The 16,456-nt window shown below is 40.2% G+C and overlaps 1 protein-coding gene across 1 annotated transcript in view; it reads left to right on the forward strand.

Annotated features, from left to right (window-relative positions):
• TEC (tec protein tyrosine kinase) overlaps window positions 1-16,456 on the forward strand; it is a 120,154-nt gene that overhangs the window by 99,505 nt on the left and 4,193 nt on the right. Inside the window, exons 9-15 of the mRNA XM_081088316.1 lie at window positions 69-123; window positions 2,550-2,629; window positions 4,365-4,498; window positions 7,692-7,766; window positions 8,736-8,907; window positions 9,026-9,242; window positions 15,399-15,463. Coding sequence (XP_080944442.1) covers window positions 69-123; window positions 2,550-2,629; window positions 4,365-4,498; window positions 7,692-7,766; window positions 8,736-8,907; window positions 9,026-9,242; window positions 15,399-15,463 — 798 coding nt within the window. The remainder of the gene's footprint in view (window positions 1-68; window positions 124-2,549; window positions 2,630-4,364; window positions 4,499-7,691; window positions 7,767-8,735; window positions 8,908-9,025; window positions 9,243-15,398; window positions 15,464-16,456) is intronic.

Raw genomic sequence — 16,456 nt, forward strand, 5'->3', positions numbered from 1 at the left:
TTAAGATAAAAAGAATAAGAAAAAATTTAAGAAACCTGAGGCCTTAGATGTATCTTTTTTCTGTTCAGATGGTATTGCAGAAATATGAATAGAAGCAAAGCTGAACTGCTCCTCAGGAGTGAAGTAAGTGTTTATACTTGTTTCACGGTGTTGGTTTCAGCACCAGTTAATTGTAATGAATCCAGTCATTTCATGTACCCCTGTTCCTAAAGCCTAAAAAATACTGTAAGTACAGGGTTTTGTTTTCTTAATCATTTAATAGTGAACACTGGTGTGTTAGTTTCCTGGGGCCGCTGTAACAAAGTCCCACAGACCGAGTGGCTTCAACAGTAGAAACGTCTTGTTTCACGTTCCAGAAGCCAGTAGAAATGTCTTGTTTCACGTTCCAGAGGTGAGGAGTCTGGAATCAAGGTGCCAGCAGGGTTGGCTCCTTCTGAGGGCCCTGAGGGAAGGAGCTGGTCAGGCCTCTCTGCCTCTCCCCCGTGTATGCCTGTCTCTGTGTCGCCATTTCTCCTCAATAAGGACTCCAGTCATTTGGAGTAGGGCCCGTCCTACATGACCTCTTTTTAACTTGATTTGATTCCTTCTGTAAGTCTCCACATAAGGTCACATCCTAAAGTCCTGAGGGTTAGGACTCCAACAAGCTTTTAACAATAGGTTAAGCCCATAACCGTAGGTAATAGCTATAGATGGGTAACATTTTCTTTACTCTCTTACCGATTTATTGTTTGCTTTGGTACTCAAATGTGTTTTTTCCTTTTTGCTTGAAGTTATTTGTTTTAAAATAATTGATATCGATAGTATGTTATTGGTCCAGACTGTGTTGCCTGATACTTTGAAAGACCAAACCTCAAAACCTCAGACTTTGGAGTAAGGAAAGCTTTATTGATCCAAAGGGGCCCACTGAGAAGATGGGAGACCACCCCTGAAATCCATCCTAAGAAAGTAGAGAGTTCAGGCTTCTTTTATGTCAAGGGAAGGGGAAATGGGAGGGGCTGTTTTTGTAAAACTCAGGGGCTAGCCGAATTCTTCTGGTGATTAGCATGTCCATATGCAACCAAGCAGAGCTACTAGCCTGAGGCCATGGGAACGGGCAGGCTTGGACAAGACGAGTCAGAGACCCACTTTCCCTTAGTTAAAGTACATGATGCCTTTTAGAAATTAGGTTTTAATAAAGTATTTAGTTGCCTTTAGACATAAATGTGCTGAAATTCTTACACTTTAAAAAGGATTAACATGAAAGGATACAATGTAGTGCCCAGGGAACTACAATGGGCTAATAATAAGTAAGGTGACCCAAGTCTGTGACTTTTCTAGCCTATTTCTCCTCTGTTAGGTGAGGAGTTAGATTAGCAGGTGACCTCACAGTTCTCTGCATTTTTTATCCAGCTATTCCATTTATGAATGGTTTCCAGTCTTTTGAACTCATGCGTTCTCATCTTATTTCCTGCTTCTCACCACCAGTCAAGGTTTTGTTGGACAATTGTTTCTGTAGTTTATGTTGAGAAATAGCAAGTGACTTTGCTTGATTCAAATGACACATGACACATAACCATGTGATTTCCCTGCAGGATTCTTACATGCCTCCCTGGTGACCCCACAATTGGCGGCAACTCTAGGGGAGTGGGTAGCTAGAAGACCTGGGGTTCAAATCCTGGGTCTGCTACTTATTAGCTGTGTGACCTAGAGCAAATTTTCTAACTTTTCTGTGCCCATTTCCTTACCTGCAAAGTAAATCAGGGATAGCAGTAGTAACTACCTCATAGGACTGTTTTGAGGATTAAGTAAATCCACAGATTAGAACATATTAAAATGGAGTAAATTCTCAATAAACATATGGTAGCTACTATTCTGTTTACCAATAAAATATTATATCATTGTCCCTAATTGTTCTTATCAGATTTATTTGTGGGGTTTTATTTAACTCCATTGTCTCTCTTGCTCTTTGGCTTGAGGATTTATCCTTTAGTCACTTATTGTTGCTTCTGCCTTTTGGTTTTCTCTGCTTGTCACTTGTGCCTCCATCTCTCCTTTTGTAAAGAATGATATTTAACATTGATTTCCAGGGGGATTTGGGATTTTTTTTAAAACATGTTTGTAAAGAGCACTGAGATATTTACAGAAAAAAAAATGCTCTTTGGATAGAAGAGGATATTGGGTCAGGATCAAACCCTTAGCAGATATTAAAAATGTATGAAATGAAAACCAATCATTAAGAAATACATTTTTCAGTAAATGTGCCCCCCCTCGTGTCCAAGTCTTACAGGAGTTGCAGAATCTTGTCTGTTAGTTCTGAAAGGGCCCTGAGGGATGATCTTTTTGAAATTTCTCATCCTGTGTGTGTGATTTGTGGATGGGGGGAATTGTGAGCGTGCTTTCTGTAATCTCGTGGAAAGTCATATGGAGGAACCCTCCTGGGAAGCTGTGCTTCTCCAAAGCAGATTTTCTAGGTAAAGGCTAATATTTGTTCCAGATTGGCTTCTTGACTCTGCTCCATGGCGTGGATATGTGTTAATGAACTGGAACAATTCTCTTCACTTGTATTTCAGGATAAAGAAGGCGGTTTTATGGTAAGGGATTCCAGTCAACCGGGCATGTACACCGTCTCCCTTTACACAAAGTTTGGGGGGTAAGTAATCCTACTCTCTCTCTCTCTCTCTCTTTTTTAAATTTATAGTTTTGGTATGAAGTTCCTCTATAGTTCGTATGGATTCCTAATTTTCAACATTAAAAAAACCTGAACTTGATTTTTAAAGTCTATACTATATTTTATATTGATATTTCAATAATTTGCTTCATAGTTTTATATATATATATATACATTATATATACACATATAAATTATATATGTATGTGTATTATATATATATATATATATATATATATATATATATATATAAATTTGTTGAGAATGGCTGTAGAAATGTTAGCAACGTTAAACAAATAATTACTGAGCACTGTGTTAAGCACTACAGATACCACAGTGAGCAAAGTAGACAGACCCTGCCCTCCAATAGCTTAGTGGGCAAATTTGCTTCAGAAAAGCAAATAGTCAGGATAGTGTACAAATAAAGTGCTATGTTAGGAGGGCAATGTTTGTGTGCTGGGGGGGTGGATGGGCAAAATGGGGTACATAGCCCAGGCACCTCTGAGTTAGTTATTGATGTTGTCGAGTGACATTCAAGCTGAGACACGACGGGTGAAGCGGCGAAAATTGGAGGGAGGGCAAAGAATGGTTCAGAATCAGGTAACCGTCTGGGCCCAGAACTGGGGGGCAGGGAGGGATAGGATGAATTTCAGGAACTGACAAGAGTGTATTGCAGCTGGATTGTAGAATGAGGGGGACAGGATGAAGAGAGGAGAGAGAAGCCTGAGAAATACATGTGAGGTTAGGTCATGTCAGTGTCAAGGAGTCTGAGCTTTATCTTTTTTTTTTTTTAAAAAAATTATATTTCTATTGATTTCAGAGAGGAAAGAAGAGGGAGAGAGAGATAGAAGCATCAATGATGAGAAAGAGTCATTGATTGGCCGCCTCCTGCACACTCCCTACTGGGGATGGAGCCTGCAACCTGGGCATGTGCCCTGACAGGGGATCGAACTGTGATTTCCTGGTTCATAGGTAGAAGCTTAACCACTGAGCCACATCGTCTGGGTCTGAGCTTTATCTTAAGAGCAGTAGGAGTTATCTTGAAAGATTATTAGCAAGAGATGACTTCAGAAGCTCTGTGTTCTAGAAAGATGTCTAAAATAGATCTTTGTACATTTTTTACAAGTCTAGTTTATTCACTTTTAGGATGTAAGTCCTCTAAATATTTGCAAGTTTACTCCAACAGCAGGGACAGACAGTGGTAGCCAGCTAATAGCTATTGTAAGACTTTTAACTGCTGGTAAACAAAGTTGGTAAATGCTCTCTGTTACAATCTCTGGCAAGGGACCAAGAATGTTATCAGTGACCACTTTAAAAACTTCTGCCTTTCGTCCCTTTCCCTATCTCTGCATCAGAAGACAGTGGTCCCATCCGGCCCCAGCTTTTTTCTTCCATCTCTGTGTCTGTCTCTTTCTTTCATTTTCTTTTTTTTTTTTTCCGTGATACAACCAATTTAATGTTTATAGATATAAAATGAGGCCTCTAACAGTAATAAAGAGATGGCAACCACAAAAAAAAATAAATAAAAATAAAAATAAAAACTTCTGCCTTTTAATGTGAAAAGCAAAGCTAAGGTGGACATGGGGAGGAATAAAATTTGTGGAGCAAGTAGGAGGGGCCATATGTCCGGACCCTGTGGTGAGCGGGTAGAACACGTCTTCAGAGTGAAGTTACAGTCTTCCACCTCGGTTCTAACACATTTTGATTTTTGTTGCAGAGAAGGCTCATCAGGTTTCAGGCATTATCATATAAAGGAAACAACAACCTCCCCCAAGAAGTATTATCTGGCTGAAAAACACGCGTTTGGTTCCATTCCTGAGATAATTGAATATCATAGGCACAATGCAGCAGGTAGGTGAGCTGTTAGAACGCATTTCAATAGAGGGAGAGGGTCCAGTGATCAGACACTGCAATGAGTTTTTCCCTGAGCAGTTGTATTTTGTAGTTACTTGTAGAATGTGATTGATTGATTTAAAATGACTGCATATTAAGGAAGTGCTATGTACCAAGAAAAATCAGAAATAATATCAAGTCCCATAAAAAGCTCAGTCTGGACCTTAGGGCATGAGCTATTTTTATTGTGTATGGTAAATGTCACATTTCTGGGGTTTATATCCTTGGTACTGACAAAGATTTTTTGCTTGACCAGACTGTAGTCAGACTCCTAGGCCAGTGCTCGCCAACCTTTCGGACCTCATGGATCACTGGTTGGCAACTGCTGTCCTAGGCCATCTGTGCGCTTTTTGTAAAATCCAGTTTTAGCAGGAGGTCTGCTAAGTCAGTTGAACCAGAACCCCCTGCCCTCGATATCTGATGTCTGATCACCCTCAGTATCTGATCAACTTCCTCATCGTCCACCAGAACCCTGTTAGATTGGTTTAGCCAGAACTGCCCACTTCCCTTACCTCTCATGTTTCTCTTAGTGATTTTCCATCCACTGACCTCCACCCTGTTCCTGGATATACCTTCACACTTGCCCATGTTGTATTGGGGTGAGTCCAGTCTCTCTCCCTGACTCTCAAATCCCATTGCAGTGGCCCCTAACCCTATCACAATGGTCCTGCATGAAGCCTGCCATACCATCTTTAAAAGTGGCCTTGGACTTTTTCTTTTCTTCAGTAAAATCCGAGATATGTCCATGTCAGAGTTGTCACAGAAGCTGCCAGACAAGCCCAGGGTTTAGGCCTGGGCTATAGGCTTCCAAGGACGAGAGTAATCATGTCCCAGACAGAGTTTCCATCTTCCTGAATCTCTGCTACACTCACCACCCAGAGTGGGAACTAACCAAACACCAGAAACAACTACGAAACCACATTTATGCCCATTGAGTCTCCACAGGGTAAGACAGGAAACATTTCTAGCCTTTGACTTCAAAGATGTAACCGAGCAGGGATAGCCAAGTGTCTAACCGAATTTATGAAAAAGTAACTTTTGAAATTTTATTGAAGGCACCTTTTGCAAAGTCTGTTTCTACTTGTGACTCTGTTCACTTTTCTCAGATAATGATTGGAACAGTTATTGAGATATAATTTACGTGTCATAGTTTACCACTTTCAGTGTACAATTCAGTGGTCATTAATATATTTACAGACTTGTGCCAACTCTCACCATAATCTAAAAAAAAACTTCCATCACCCCAAAAGAAGTCTTGTATCCTTTCAGCAGTCCAGCCCTAGGCAGCCACTAATCTCCTTTGTGTCTCGACAAATTTGCCTTTTTTAGATATTTTATATAAATGGGATCATACAATGGGTGAGTCACAATGGGTGACTACCTTTTTTGACTTACCATAATGTTTTTGATGTTAGTCTATGATGTAGTTTATATAAGTACTCCATTCCTTTTTATTGATGAGTAGTAAATCATTGTGTGGACTTTGTTTTTCCATTTTGTTATCATTAATCGGTTGATGAACATTTGGTTTGTTTCCACATTTTGGCTATTATAAATAATGCTGCAATGAATATTTGTGTACAAGTCTTGGCATGGAAACATCTTTCATTTCCCTTTGGTACAATAGATTTGCTGGGTCATATGGTAACTCAATGTTGAACATTTGAGGAACGAATTTCCTATCAATTTATTTCCCAAAGGACTTTTCTTAGCCCATATTCTGTTATTTTCAGTGTTTACATAACACTATTTCTTTAACCATTATCTCCATTCATTTAACGAACATGTATTAAGTGTCTAGTGCAGTGATGGCAAACCTATGACACGCGTGTCAGGTAACACGCGAACTCATTTTTTTGGTTGATTTTTCTTTGTTAAATGGCATTTAAATATATAAAATAAATATCAAAAATATGTCTTTGTTTTACTATGGTTGCAAATATCAAAAAATTTCTATATGTGACACGGCACCAGAGTTAAGTTAGGGTTTTTCAAAATGCTGACACGCCGAGCTCAAAAGGTTCGCCATCACTGGTCTAGTGCGTGCTGGGAAATGTGCTAGGTTCTAGGGAGACTATGATGGACTAGATAATCATTGATTCTGTCTCTCCCAGATCTTCTGTCTCTCTCAGATCTTACTATCTGGCAGGGGAGGCAGAGAAGTATATAACGATATTAAGTTAGTATGAGATATGCTGTAATAGAGGAAATACAGTGTACAATGGTGTTTATAGGAGAGATACCTGCCATTTCTTCTTATTTGTTGTTTTAGCAATTTAGATGAAAGGATTTAATGTTCCTCATTGATTTCCGGTAGTTGGTACTATCAGTTGTTGATATTTTAGAGCCTGATTTTTTTATACTAAGATTCCTAATATTGTTATGTCTGGGTAATCTATTTTTTTAAAATATATTTTTATTGATTTCAGAGATGAAGGGAGAGGGAGAGAAATGGAAACATCAATGAGAGAGACACATTGTCTGGCTGCCTCCTGCACGCCCCCTACTGGGGATAGAGCCCACAACCTGGTCATGTGCCCTGACCGGGAATTGAACCCGGGACCTCCTGGTCCATGGGACAACGCTCAATCCACTGAGCCACAGCAGCCGGGCCAGAGAATCAATTTTTATTAAATATCCATAGTACAGATTGCATATTTAAAAATAACATGAAAGAATAATTGATAATAACTGTTAGAAACCTTTTAGCATCCTTTAAAATGTTTGAGAAGAGAATAGCTAGCATGGTGCTTGATAAACACTGTAGTATTTAAAGAAAAGGTTTATTGAATGAATAAAAGTGTGAGTATACAGATTTTTCATGCTCCATAAAAGTATAAATATATTCAGATTTTTCATGCTCCATAAAAGTATAAATATATTCAGATTTTTCATGCTCCATAAAAGTATAAATATATTCAGATTTTTCATGCTCCATAAAAGTATGAAATCGTCAGACAGTAGGCTCATCCTCTTCCTTCTTGCCTTCCTCTCTGTATTTTTTGCCAGGATATGGCACAGAGCTGTACGCACACACAGAGGATGAGCACTGAGTGACTAAATGAGTGGATTTTATGGATTTTAGCTTCACACTTGACCATGCAGATTGATTATGAACGAAGTTGACTGCAACACTTTCTTTGATTTCTAGGACTTGTCACAAGGCTGCGGTACCCAGTCAGTGCGAAGGAGAAGAAGGCACCCACCACTGCGGGATTCAGCTACGGTAACTCGTGTGGTCGTTGCCCTGCAAGGTTTCCCTGAAAAGAAGCCACCATCACAAGGCCAGTTTAGATGTGGAGCATGCCACACCGTGGAGCTGTTTTTAGAAGTGTTGTAGTCTGGGTTTTTAGATGATTATACTGAACAGCTGTCGTTACCCTCGGTTTTCTGTCTTCATCATTGTCATAATTCAGCAGAAAACTCTCTGTCAATGGAAAATTAGTCACCATCTTACATCTACATGAATCAGAGCCTTTCCTGGCTTCCACTGGCTTGGTTGGTTACTCCCAGAAAAGTAAGGATGGTGATACCAGAGAAGGCATTCCACTTGATTGTCTTCATTGCTTCCGGCAGAAACCTTTTAAACAGCAGGTTAAATTACTTCCAAACTCGCTGGAATTGGAAACAAGACAAAACAACAACAAAAATAAGAGGGGAAAGAGTGGTAAAGGAGGAATTTTTTTTTTAAGGTTTAACTTTCAAGCTCTGTTATTGTCAGCCTATTTATTATGCAGCAGCGTCTTGCCTTCTTCAGGTCACTTTGCTTGTATTGTGACAACTTAGAAAGAGCTACATCTTCCTCGGAGGGTGGAAAGCCACCATTTGCGGTTAAATTATTTTTTTTTATCGGGGTGACACTGGTTAACAAAAGGTGCAGGTTTCAGGTGCACAATTCTGCAACACGTCATCTGCACACTGTATTGTGTGTTCACACTCCAAGTCAAGCCTCTGTCCATCACCATTTATCCTCCTATACTCTCCTCCACCTCCCTCTCCCCCTGACAGTCACCACACTGTTGCCCATGTCCATGACACATGTGCAGTTTCAGTGCAGGCTGCAAGTTTGCCCTGTCTCACCAGTCATGGTATTATCCTGTGACTGTGAGATGGACATTGGTTATAATTCTTTATTTCCCACTGATTTGTGCTGTGTTCTTATGAGATTTTATCATTTTCCCCGTCTGTCTCACAGAAAAATGGGAGATCAACCCTTCAGAGCTGACCTTTATGAGGGAACTGGGGAGTGGACTGTTTGGAGTGGTGAGGCTTGGCAAGTGGCGAGCTCAGTACAAAGTAGCGATCAAAGCTATTCGGGAAGGCGCGATGTGTGAGGAAGATTTTATAGAAGAAGCTAAAGTGATGATGTAAGTTACTGTGTTCTTTCTGGTTCCCCTTTTTGCATTAAAGTGTCCCCTCCCCAGCCTGAGCCCCGATGGTTTCTTTTCCTGTAGTAACTGTGTGTGCGCATGACTTCCCTCCCAGGAAACTGACACACCCGAAGTTAGTGCAGCTTTATGGTGTATGCACCCAGCAGAAGCCAATTTACATCGTCACTGAGTTCATGGAGAGGGGCTGCCTTCTGAATTTCCTCCGACAGAGACAAGGGCATTTTAGTAGAGATGTGCTGCTGAGCATGTGTCAAGATGTGTGTGAAGGGATGGAGTACCTGGAGAGAAACAGCTTCATCCACAGAGATCTGGTAAATTATGAACTATCCGATTCCCCTTCATTGTCCAAATTCCTTTGTAACGTGGGGTCCGCCAATGAGCAATGATCTTATCTGTTAATACCCAATTTTTGTTCTCAACAATATTTCACTATTATTTTAAAACTTGGCAAGTTTAATATACCATAATTTTAACAGAAAGATCTTTTTAAAATCTAATATATATAATACACTAGAGCAGTGGTTCTCAACCTTCCTAATGCCGCGACCCTTTAATAGAGTTCCTCATGTTGTGGTGACCCCAATTTCATTGTTTCAAATTGAACATAATTAAAGCATAGTAATTAATCACAAAAACAATATGTAATTATATATGTGTTTTCCAATGGTCTTAGGCGACCCCTGTGAAAGGGTCATTCGACCCACAGGTTGAGAACCGCTACACTAGAGGCCTGGTGTACGAATTCGTGCACGGGTGGGGTCCGGCTGGCCTGCCCCAATGGGGCCTGATCAGGTTGGGCTGGGGATGAGGGAGGGGACACAGGAGGTTGGCTGGGCATCCTCGCCCCTGATTGAGGTGATGGGGGCTGGCCAGGGGCAGGGGCCATGGGCAGTTGGCTGGCTGACTCAGCCCCTGATTGGGGTGGGGGGACTGGTGGGGGAGAGGGGCCAGCCAGTGGGAGGGGCTGTGGGTGGTTTGCCGGCCGGCCCCCACCCTTGATTGAGGTGAGGGGGCCCGATTGGGGGCGGGGATGGCTGGGGGAAGGGGCTGTGGGAGATTGGGGGGGGAGGGCTGGGCTGATCGGGGCCCAAATGGGGCCCGTTGGCCGCCACAGTGCACGTCATAGTAACCAGTCGTTCTGGTCATTCTGCCATTCCAGTTGCTGGGCTTTCATATATATATAGGTAATTACATAGGCAGTTGTATAAATAATACATAATGACATAGGTAATATGTCCCAGCAAGCTACCATGCATAGATTCTTTGATCTCCATAAGAATCTCATTAAATAGCTAATCATGATAGTGTTTCTGACCATCATTCTTTTATAGATAAGAAAATTAGCTTTAAGAGACATGAAAGGACTTGCAGATGGTGATAAATTAGGACTCATGTTTTAACTAAATACTAAGCTGTTTTCCACCTTACACACTATCAGCAGAAATGATATAACAGAAATCGTTGGTTTATTTTTTTTTTAATCTCTCAAAAGATGGAACCCATGTTAATTCCTGAAAATACCAGAAAAAGTAAATCTTTTATTATTGGTTCTAAATGATTGTGATGGAGACACTTCTTAATTTTTACTCTCTCTTACTCATTTGCCCTCTCTGTCTCATTCTTTTCTTTCTCTTTTTCTTCTCTGCTTTTTCTCCCAAATGTGTCTATTGGTAGAACCACCAGTTCCCTAAAAGCACAATTTTATTCTCTGCTTTTTTTTTAGTTTTGACTTTTTTCAGATTCCACTTGTAAGTGATATCCAAGGTACCTGTCCATGCATATTGTCACAAATGCCAGGATATCTTTCTTTCTCATGGGCTGAATAATATTCATTGTATATATACTGCATCTTTTTAAAAATCTACTCATTCATTGATGAACATTTGGGTTGTTTCCATATCTTGGCTAATGTGAATAATGCTGCAATAAACATGGGTGTTCATGTATCTCATCAAAATCTTGTTTTCATTTCTTTCTTTTTTTTAATTAAATTTTTATTGTTCAGATTATTCAAGTTGTAACTCTTCCCCCCACCATAGCTCTCCTCTACCCAGTTCCCACCCCACCATCTGCCCTTACCCCTCCCACTGTCCTCATCCATAGGTGTACGGTTTTTGTCCAGTCTCTTCCTGCACCCCCAAACCCCTTTCCCCCCAAGAATTGTCAGTCCACTCCCTTTCCATGCCCCTGGTTCTATTATATTCACTAGTTTACTCTGTTCATCAGATTTTTTATTCACTTGATTTTTAGATTCACTTGTTGATAGATATGTATTTGCTGTTCATAATTTTTATCTTTACCTTTTTCTTCTTCCTCTTCTTAAAGAATACCTTTCAGCATTTCATATAATGCTGGTTTGGTGGTGATGAACTCCTTTAGCTTTTTCTTATCTGTGAAGCTCTTTATCTGACCTTCAATTCTGAATGATAGCTTTGCTGGGTAAAGTAATCTTGATTGTAGGTTCCTGCTATTCATCACTTTGAATATTTCTTGCCACTCTCTTCTGGCCTGCAAAGTTTCTGTTGAGAAATCAGCTGACAGTCGTATGGGTACTCCCTTGTAGGTAACTGACTGTTTTTCTCTTGCTGCTTTTAAGATTCTCTCTTTGTCTTTTGCTCTTGGCATTTTAATGATGATGTGTCTTGGTGTGGTCCTCTTTGGATTCCTTTTGTTTGGGGTTCTCTGCGCTTCCTGGACTTGTAAGTCTATTTCTTTCAGCAGTTAGGGGAAGTTTTCTGTCATTATTTCTTCAAATAGGTTTTCAATATCTTGCTCTCTCTCTTCTTCTGGCACCCCTATAATTCGGATATTGGTACACTTGAAGTTGTCCCAGAGGCTCCTTACACTATCTTCATATTTTTGGATTCTTTTTGCTTTTCCAGTTGGGTATTTTTTGTTTCTTCGTATTTCAAATCTTTGACTTGATTCTTGCAATCCTCTAGTCTGCTGTTGGATCTCTGTATATTATTCTTAATTTCAGTCAGTGTATGCTTAATTTCTAGTTGGTCTTTTTTCATATCCTTCAGGGTCTCACTAAATTTATCGGCGGTTTCCATAAAATTCTTGAAAAACCTTATAACCATGGTTTTGAACTCTATATCCAGTAGTTTGCTTTCCTCCATTTCTGTCATTTGTGACCTGTTTCTTTGTCCCCACATTTGTTATGCTTCCCTGCGTTGGTAGAGTGGCTTTGTGTGTTAGGTGTCCTATAGGGCCCAGTGGTTCAGCCTCCCCAATTACCTGAGGTGGACACTCTTGGTGCACTTCATTGTGTACTTTGTGCACAGTCTTGTTGTAGTTAAGCCTTGATCGTTGTAGTTATCACTGGGATGAATTGACCTCCAGGCCAATTGGCTGTGAGAATCAGCTGTGTCTGCAGTGGGAGAACTTCTGTGCTGAAGACACCCTTCTGGGGCAAGACTTGCTTCAGTGGGGCTTTGGTGCTCACTGAGTCTGCCCCCTGAATGTGTCCCTTTATGGATCTGAGGAGTTGTATTCTGGATGGTCCCACTCTGACCACTGGGTACACTGGCTCTTGGATCTAAGGAGGTGCTAATTTAGCCTCTGCCTGAGGCTACCTAGCAGGAACTACGAAGAGATCTGCAGATTCCCTTTCCTTTTTGGGGGGTTTGGAGGTGCCCAGATGAGGCCCAGCTGTGAAGCAGTGCAAGCTGCTGTGGGGCCTTGGGCCTTCTCTTGGATGTTCTGGGTCTGTCTGGCCCAGCTGCAATTTGTTAGGTAATTTTCAGATTGCAAAGGGCCAGGGCATTCATATGCAAAAGCCTCTGCCGCAGCCTGTGTTGAGGGGCGGGGGGGCGGGATCTCAGGGAATCAAAGGGCGGAGCAAGCAGCTATGGCTGATCCTCAGCCCTGCCCTAAGGGGCCCTGCGTCTCAGTGTCCCGGTAATTGCTGCAAGCACCTCTGAGGGAAAGCCGCCCTCAAGTTCCGAGTTCTGCCTGCTGCCAGACAGTCCAGTTTCTCCCCGTATGAGTCCTGGGTCCCCAGAGACTTCCCAGAACTGGAGTTCAGAGCAGCTGGAAGCTTGTGACTCCCTCCCAATTCAAAAAGACAGCCACGTCGTCAGATGCCAGGCCCTTTCTGCGCGCGCTCGAGCCTCTGTACCTATGCACTTTACTTCCGCAGCTCCTCTGAGTCTCAGTGTGCTTTTCTCTTTCCTTCTAGTTGTAGAATTTCCACTCAGCCAGCCTTCCTGTAGTTCTGGATGATGTCCGTTTTGTCTTTTCGTTGTATTTTTGAAGTTGTTGTTGGAGGCAGCAATTTCCAGTGTTTACCTATGCCGCCATCTTGGTTTTCCTCCTTGTTTTCATTTCTTTTGAGTATACAGCCAGAAGTGAAATTGCTAGATCATTTGGTAGATCTCTTTTTAACTTTTTGTTTTCATAGTGGTTGGACTCATTTAAATCCCATTAATTTACATGCACAAGGGTTCCCATTTCACCGTATCCTTGCCTGCTCTTGTTGTCTCTTGTCTTCTTGATGATAGCCATTCGAACAGGTGTAAAGAGATATTTCATTGTGGTTATGATTTGCATTTCTCTGATGATAGTGGATGTTGAGTATCTTTTCATGTTCCTGTTGGCCATTTTGATGTCTTTGGAAAAATGTCTATTTAGTTCTTCTGCCAATTTTTAAATTGGTTTGTTGTTCTTTAAATATTTTGAATTTTAACCCCTTATCCAATATGTGGTTTGCAAACATTTTTTCTCATTATGTAGGCTGTCATTTCATTTTGTTGATTATTACTTTTGCCATCCAAAAGCTCTTGAGTTTGATGTAGTCCCATTTGCTGATTTTTGCTTTTGTTGTTTGTATTTTTGGTGTTATGCAAAAAAAAAAAAAAAAAAAAAAAAAATTTGCCAAGACCAATATTAATGAGTTTCTTCCCCATGTTTTCTTCTAGGAGTTTTATGGTATCAGGTCTTATGTTTAAGTCTGATCCATTTCGAGTTAATTTTTGTGAGTTGTGTGAGATAGAGGTTCAATTTCACTATTGTATATGTGTTTCTCCAGTTTTCGTAGCACCATTTGTTGACGAGACTATTCATCCCTAATTGGGTATTCTTGGCTCCCTTGTGGCATATTAGTTGACTGTAAATGCCAGGATTTAATTCTAGGTTCTCTGATCTGTTCCATGGTCTATTTTATGCCAGTACCATACTGTTTTTATTACTGTGGCTTTGTAGTATAGATTAAAATCAAGAAAGGTGATACCTCTGGCTATATTCTTTTTTGCTTTGGCTATGCAGGGTCTTTTGTGGTTCCACACAAATTTTAGGATCATTTCTTCTATTTCTATGAGGAATACCTTTGGTATTTTGATGGGGATTGTGTTGAATTTGTAAATGACTTTGGATGGTATAACCATTTCAACAATATCCTTCCAATTCATGAATTTGGGATGTCTTTCCATTTGTTTGTGTCTTCTTTTATTTTTTTCAGCAAAATCTTGTGTTTTCATTGTACAGATCTTACACTTCCTTGGTTAAATTTATTCCTAAGTATTTTATTGGTTTTGATGCTATTGTGAATGAGATTGTCTTTTTAAAATTTCTTTTTCTGATGCTTCATCATTAGTGTAAAAGAATGCCACTGGTTTCTATAAGTCGATTTTATAACTTGCCACTTTACTGATTAATCCCACAGTTTTTTTATTGACTTTGGAATTTTCTATATGTAAAATCATACTGTTAGCAAATAGTGACAATTTTACTTCTTCCTTACTGATTTTAGACAGAGAGGAAGAGGGGTGGGAGAGTGAGAGAAGCATTGATGTGTGAAAGAAACATTGTTTGCCTCCTGTGGTTAGGGGAATCCCACTCCCACACAGTTAAAAATCTATGTATAACTTTTGACTCTCCCAAATCTTAACTGCTAATGGCCTACTGTTGACTGGAAACCTTACCAATAACATACAGTCAATTAATACATATTTTATATGTATTATTTACTGTATTCTTACAATAAAATAAATTAGTAAAAAATCTTAAGAAAACTAGAGGCCCGGTGCACAAAATTCATGCAAGAGTAGGCCTTCCTTCCCCTGGCTGCCGGCACTGGCTTCCCTCTGGCACCCGGGACCTAGGACTCCCCTCACAGCCCCAGCTTTATCCAGAAGTTGTCCGGAAGGATGTCCGGTTTAGTTAGCATATCGCGCTTTGATTATTATAGATCATACAGAAGATAAAATACATTTACAGTACTGTATGTATTTATTGAAAAAAATTCATGTGTGAGTGGACCCGTATAGTTCAAACCCATGTTGTTCAAGGGTCAACTGTATGTTGGAGACATTTCCATAGGTGTACAAATAATTTTTGAAGGGACATTTCCTCCCTCCGCAGATGTTGACTGGGCCATACTAAACTTAATATAAACAGAACTTACATCTTTCCACTGTTATTGTAGAACTTTGTAACTAATACACCGTTATAATGTTGTTTCCCAGGCTGCCAGAAATTGTCTAGTAAATGAGGCAGGAGTTGTGAAAGTATCAGATTTTGGAATGGCCAGGTAAGTCTGAGTGTATGTGTACATTTTTATCAATTTTGGATTAAATTAATGTGAGACTGTTACCTTTCCCTTAAAAGTACAGAAAGCCTGACTTTTTCTTGCAGTTTGACTGTCAGCTTCTTCCTCGGAAGCCTACATAAGTGCTGTTTTGAAACCACATGTTTTGTTACATTAGCAAAAATATTGGTAGTACCCATCATTTTTTTATAGAGGAACTAATTGATTTTTCCATTTCTTAGTATTTTTTATATAAGCTAATAAAAAAAATTACTTGCATTTTGGAAGATTTCTTTGCTGAGTGTGTCCATTACTGTTAGCTGTGGCTTTTTCTCAGGTAAACAAATTGTTGAGAAATTATGATTGCTTAAAGCTTTATTATGTGATGTTCACATTAGCATGTAGAATGAATAAGCATGAGTATAATCTGCATGGATGAAGCAGAAAGGCAAGCTTGTTAGCTGGCTGTTTTGAGACAAATATATTCATGAAAATAAACGTGTGGATATTGTGTTAATTACTGTTAATCCTCTCCACTAGGTGGTGGTATAGCCTGTTAAATACACTACTTTTTTTTTTCTTCTTTTCTCCCTGGTATGGATTAGATTTTTAGAACCTTTTGTTTTCACAGAAAACTGTTTTGGGGTATAGAATACCAAAATCTGTACTGTTTTTATTTGCTTAATTTTTATAATTTTAATTTGTCCTTCTACACTATAGTTTGTCCTTCTTTTGCTCTGTCCATTCACTCATCCATGTATCCATCATTAAGAAATTAGGTGCCTACTATGTTCCAGGCACAATGCTAGACTGAACCATAGCAGAGAGGAAGACGTACGAGTCCCCAGCCACATGCAGCTTATATTTAAGAGGGAGGGGGTGAGACATGGGACCTGAGACACACAAAGGGGGCAAAACGCAGAGGACGGAGTGATGTGATGGAGCAGTGGTCAGCAGACTGCATCCCCTGGGCTAAATCTGACCCACCCTCTCTTT

Source organism: Myotis nattereri (assembly GCF_964212035.1).
Source record: "Myotis nattereri genome assembly, chromosome: 1".
Classification (NCBI taxonomy): Eukaryota; Metazoa; Chordata; class Mammalia; order Chiroptera; family Vespertilionidae; genus Myotis; species Myotis nattereri.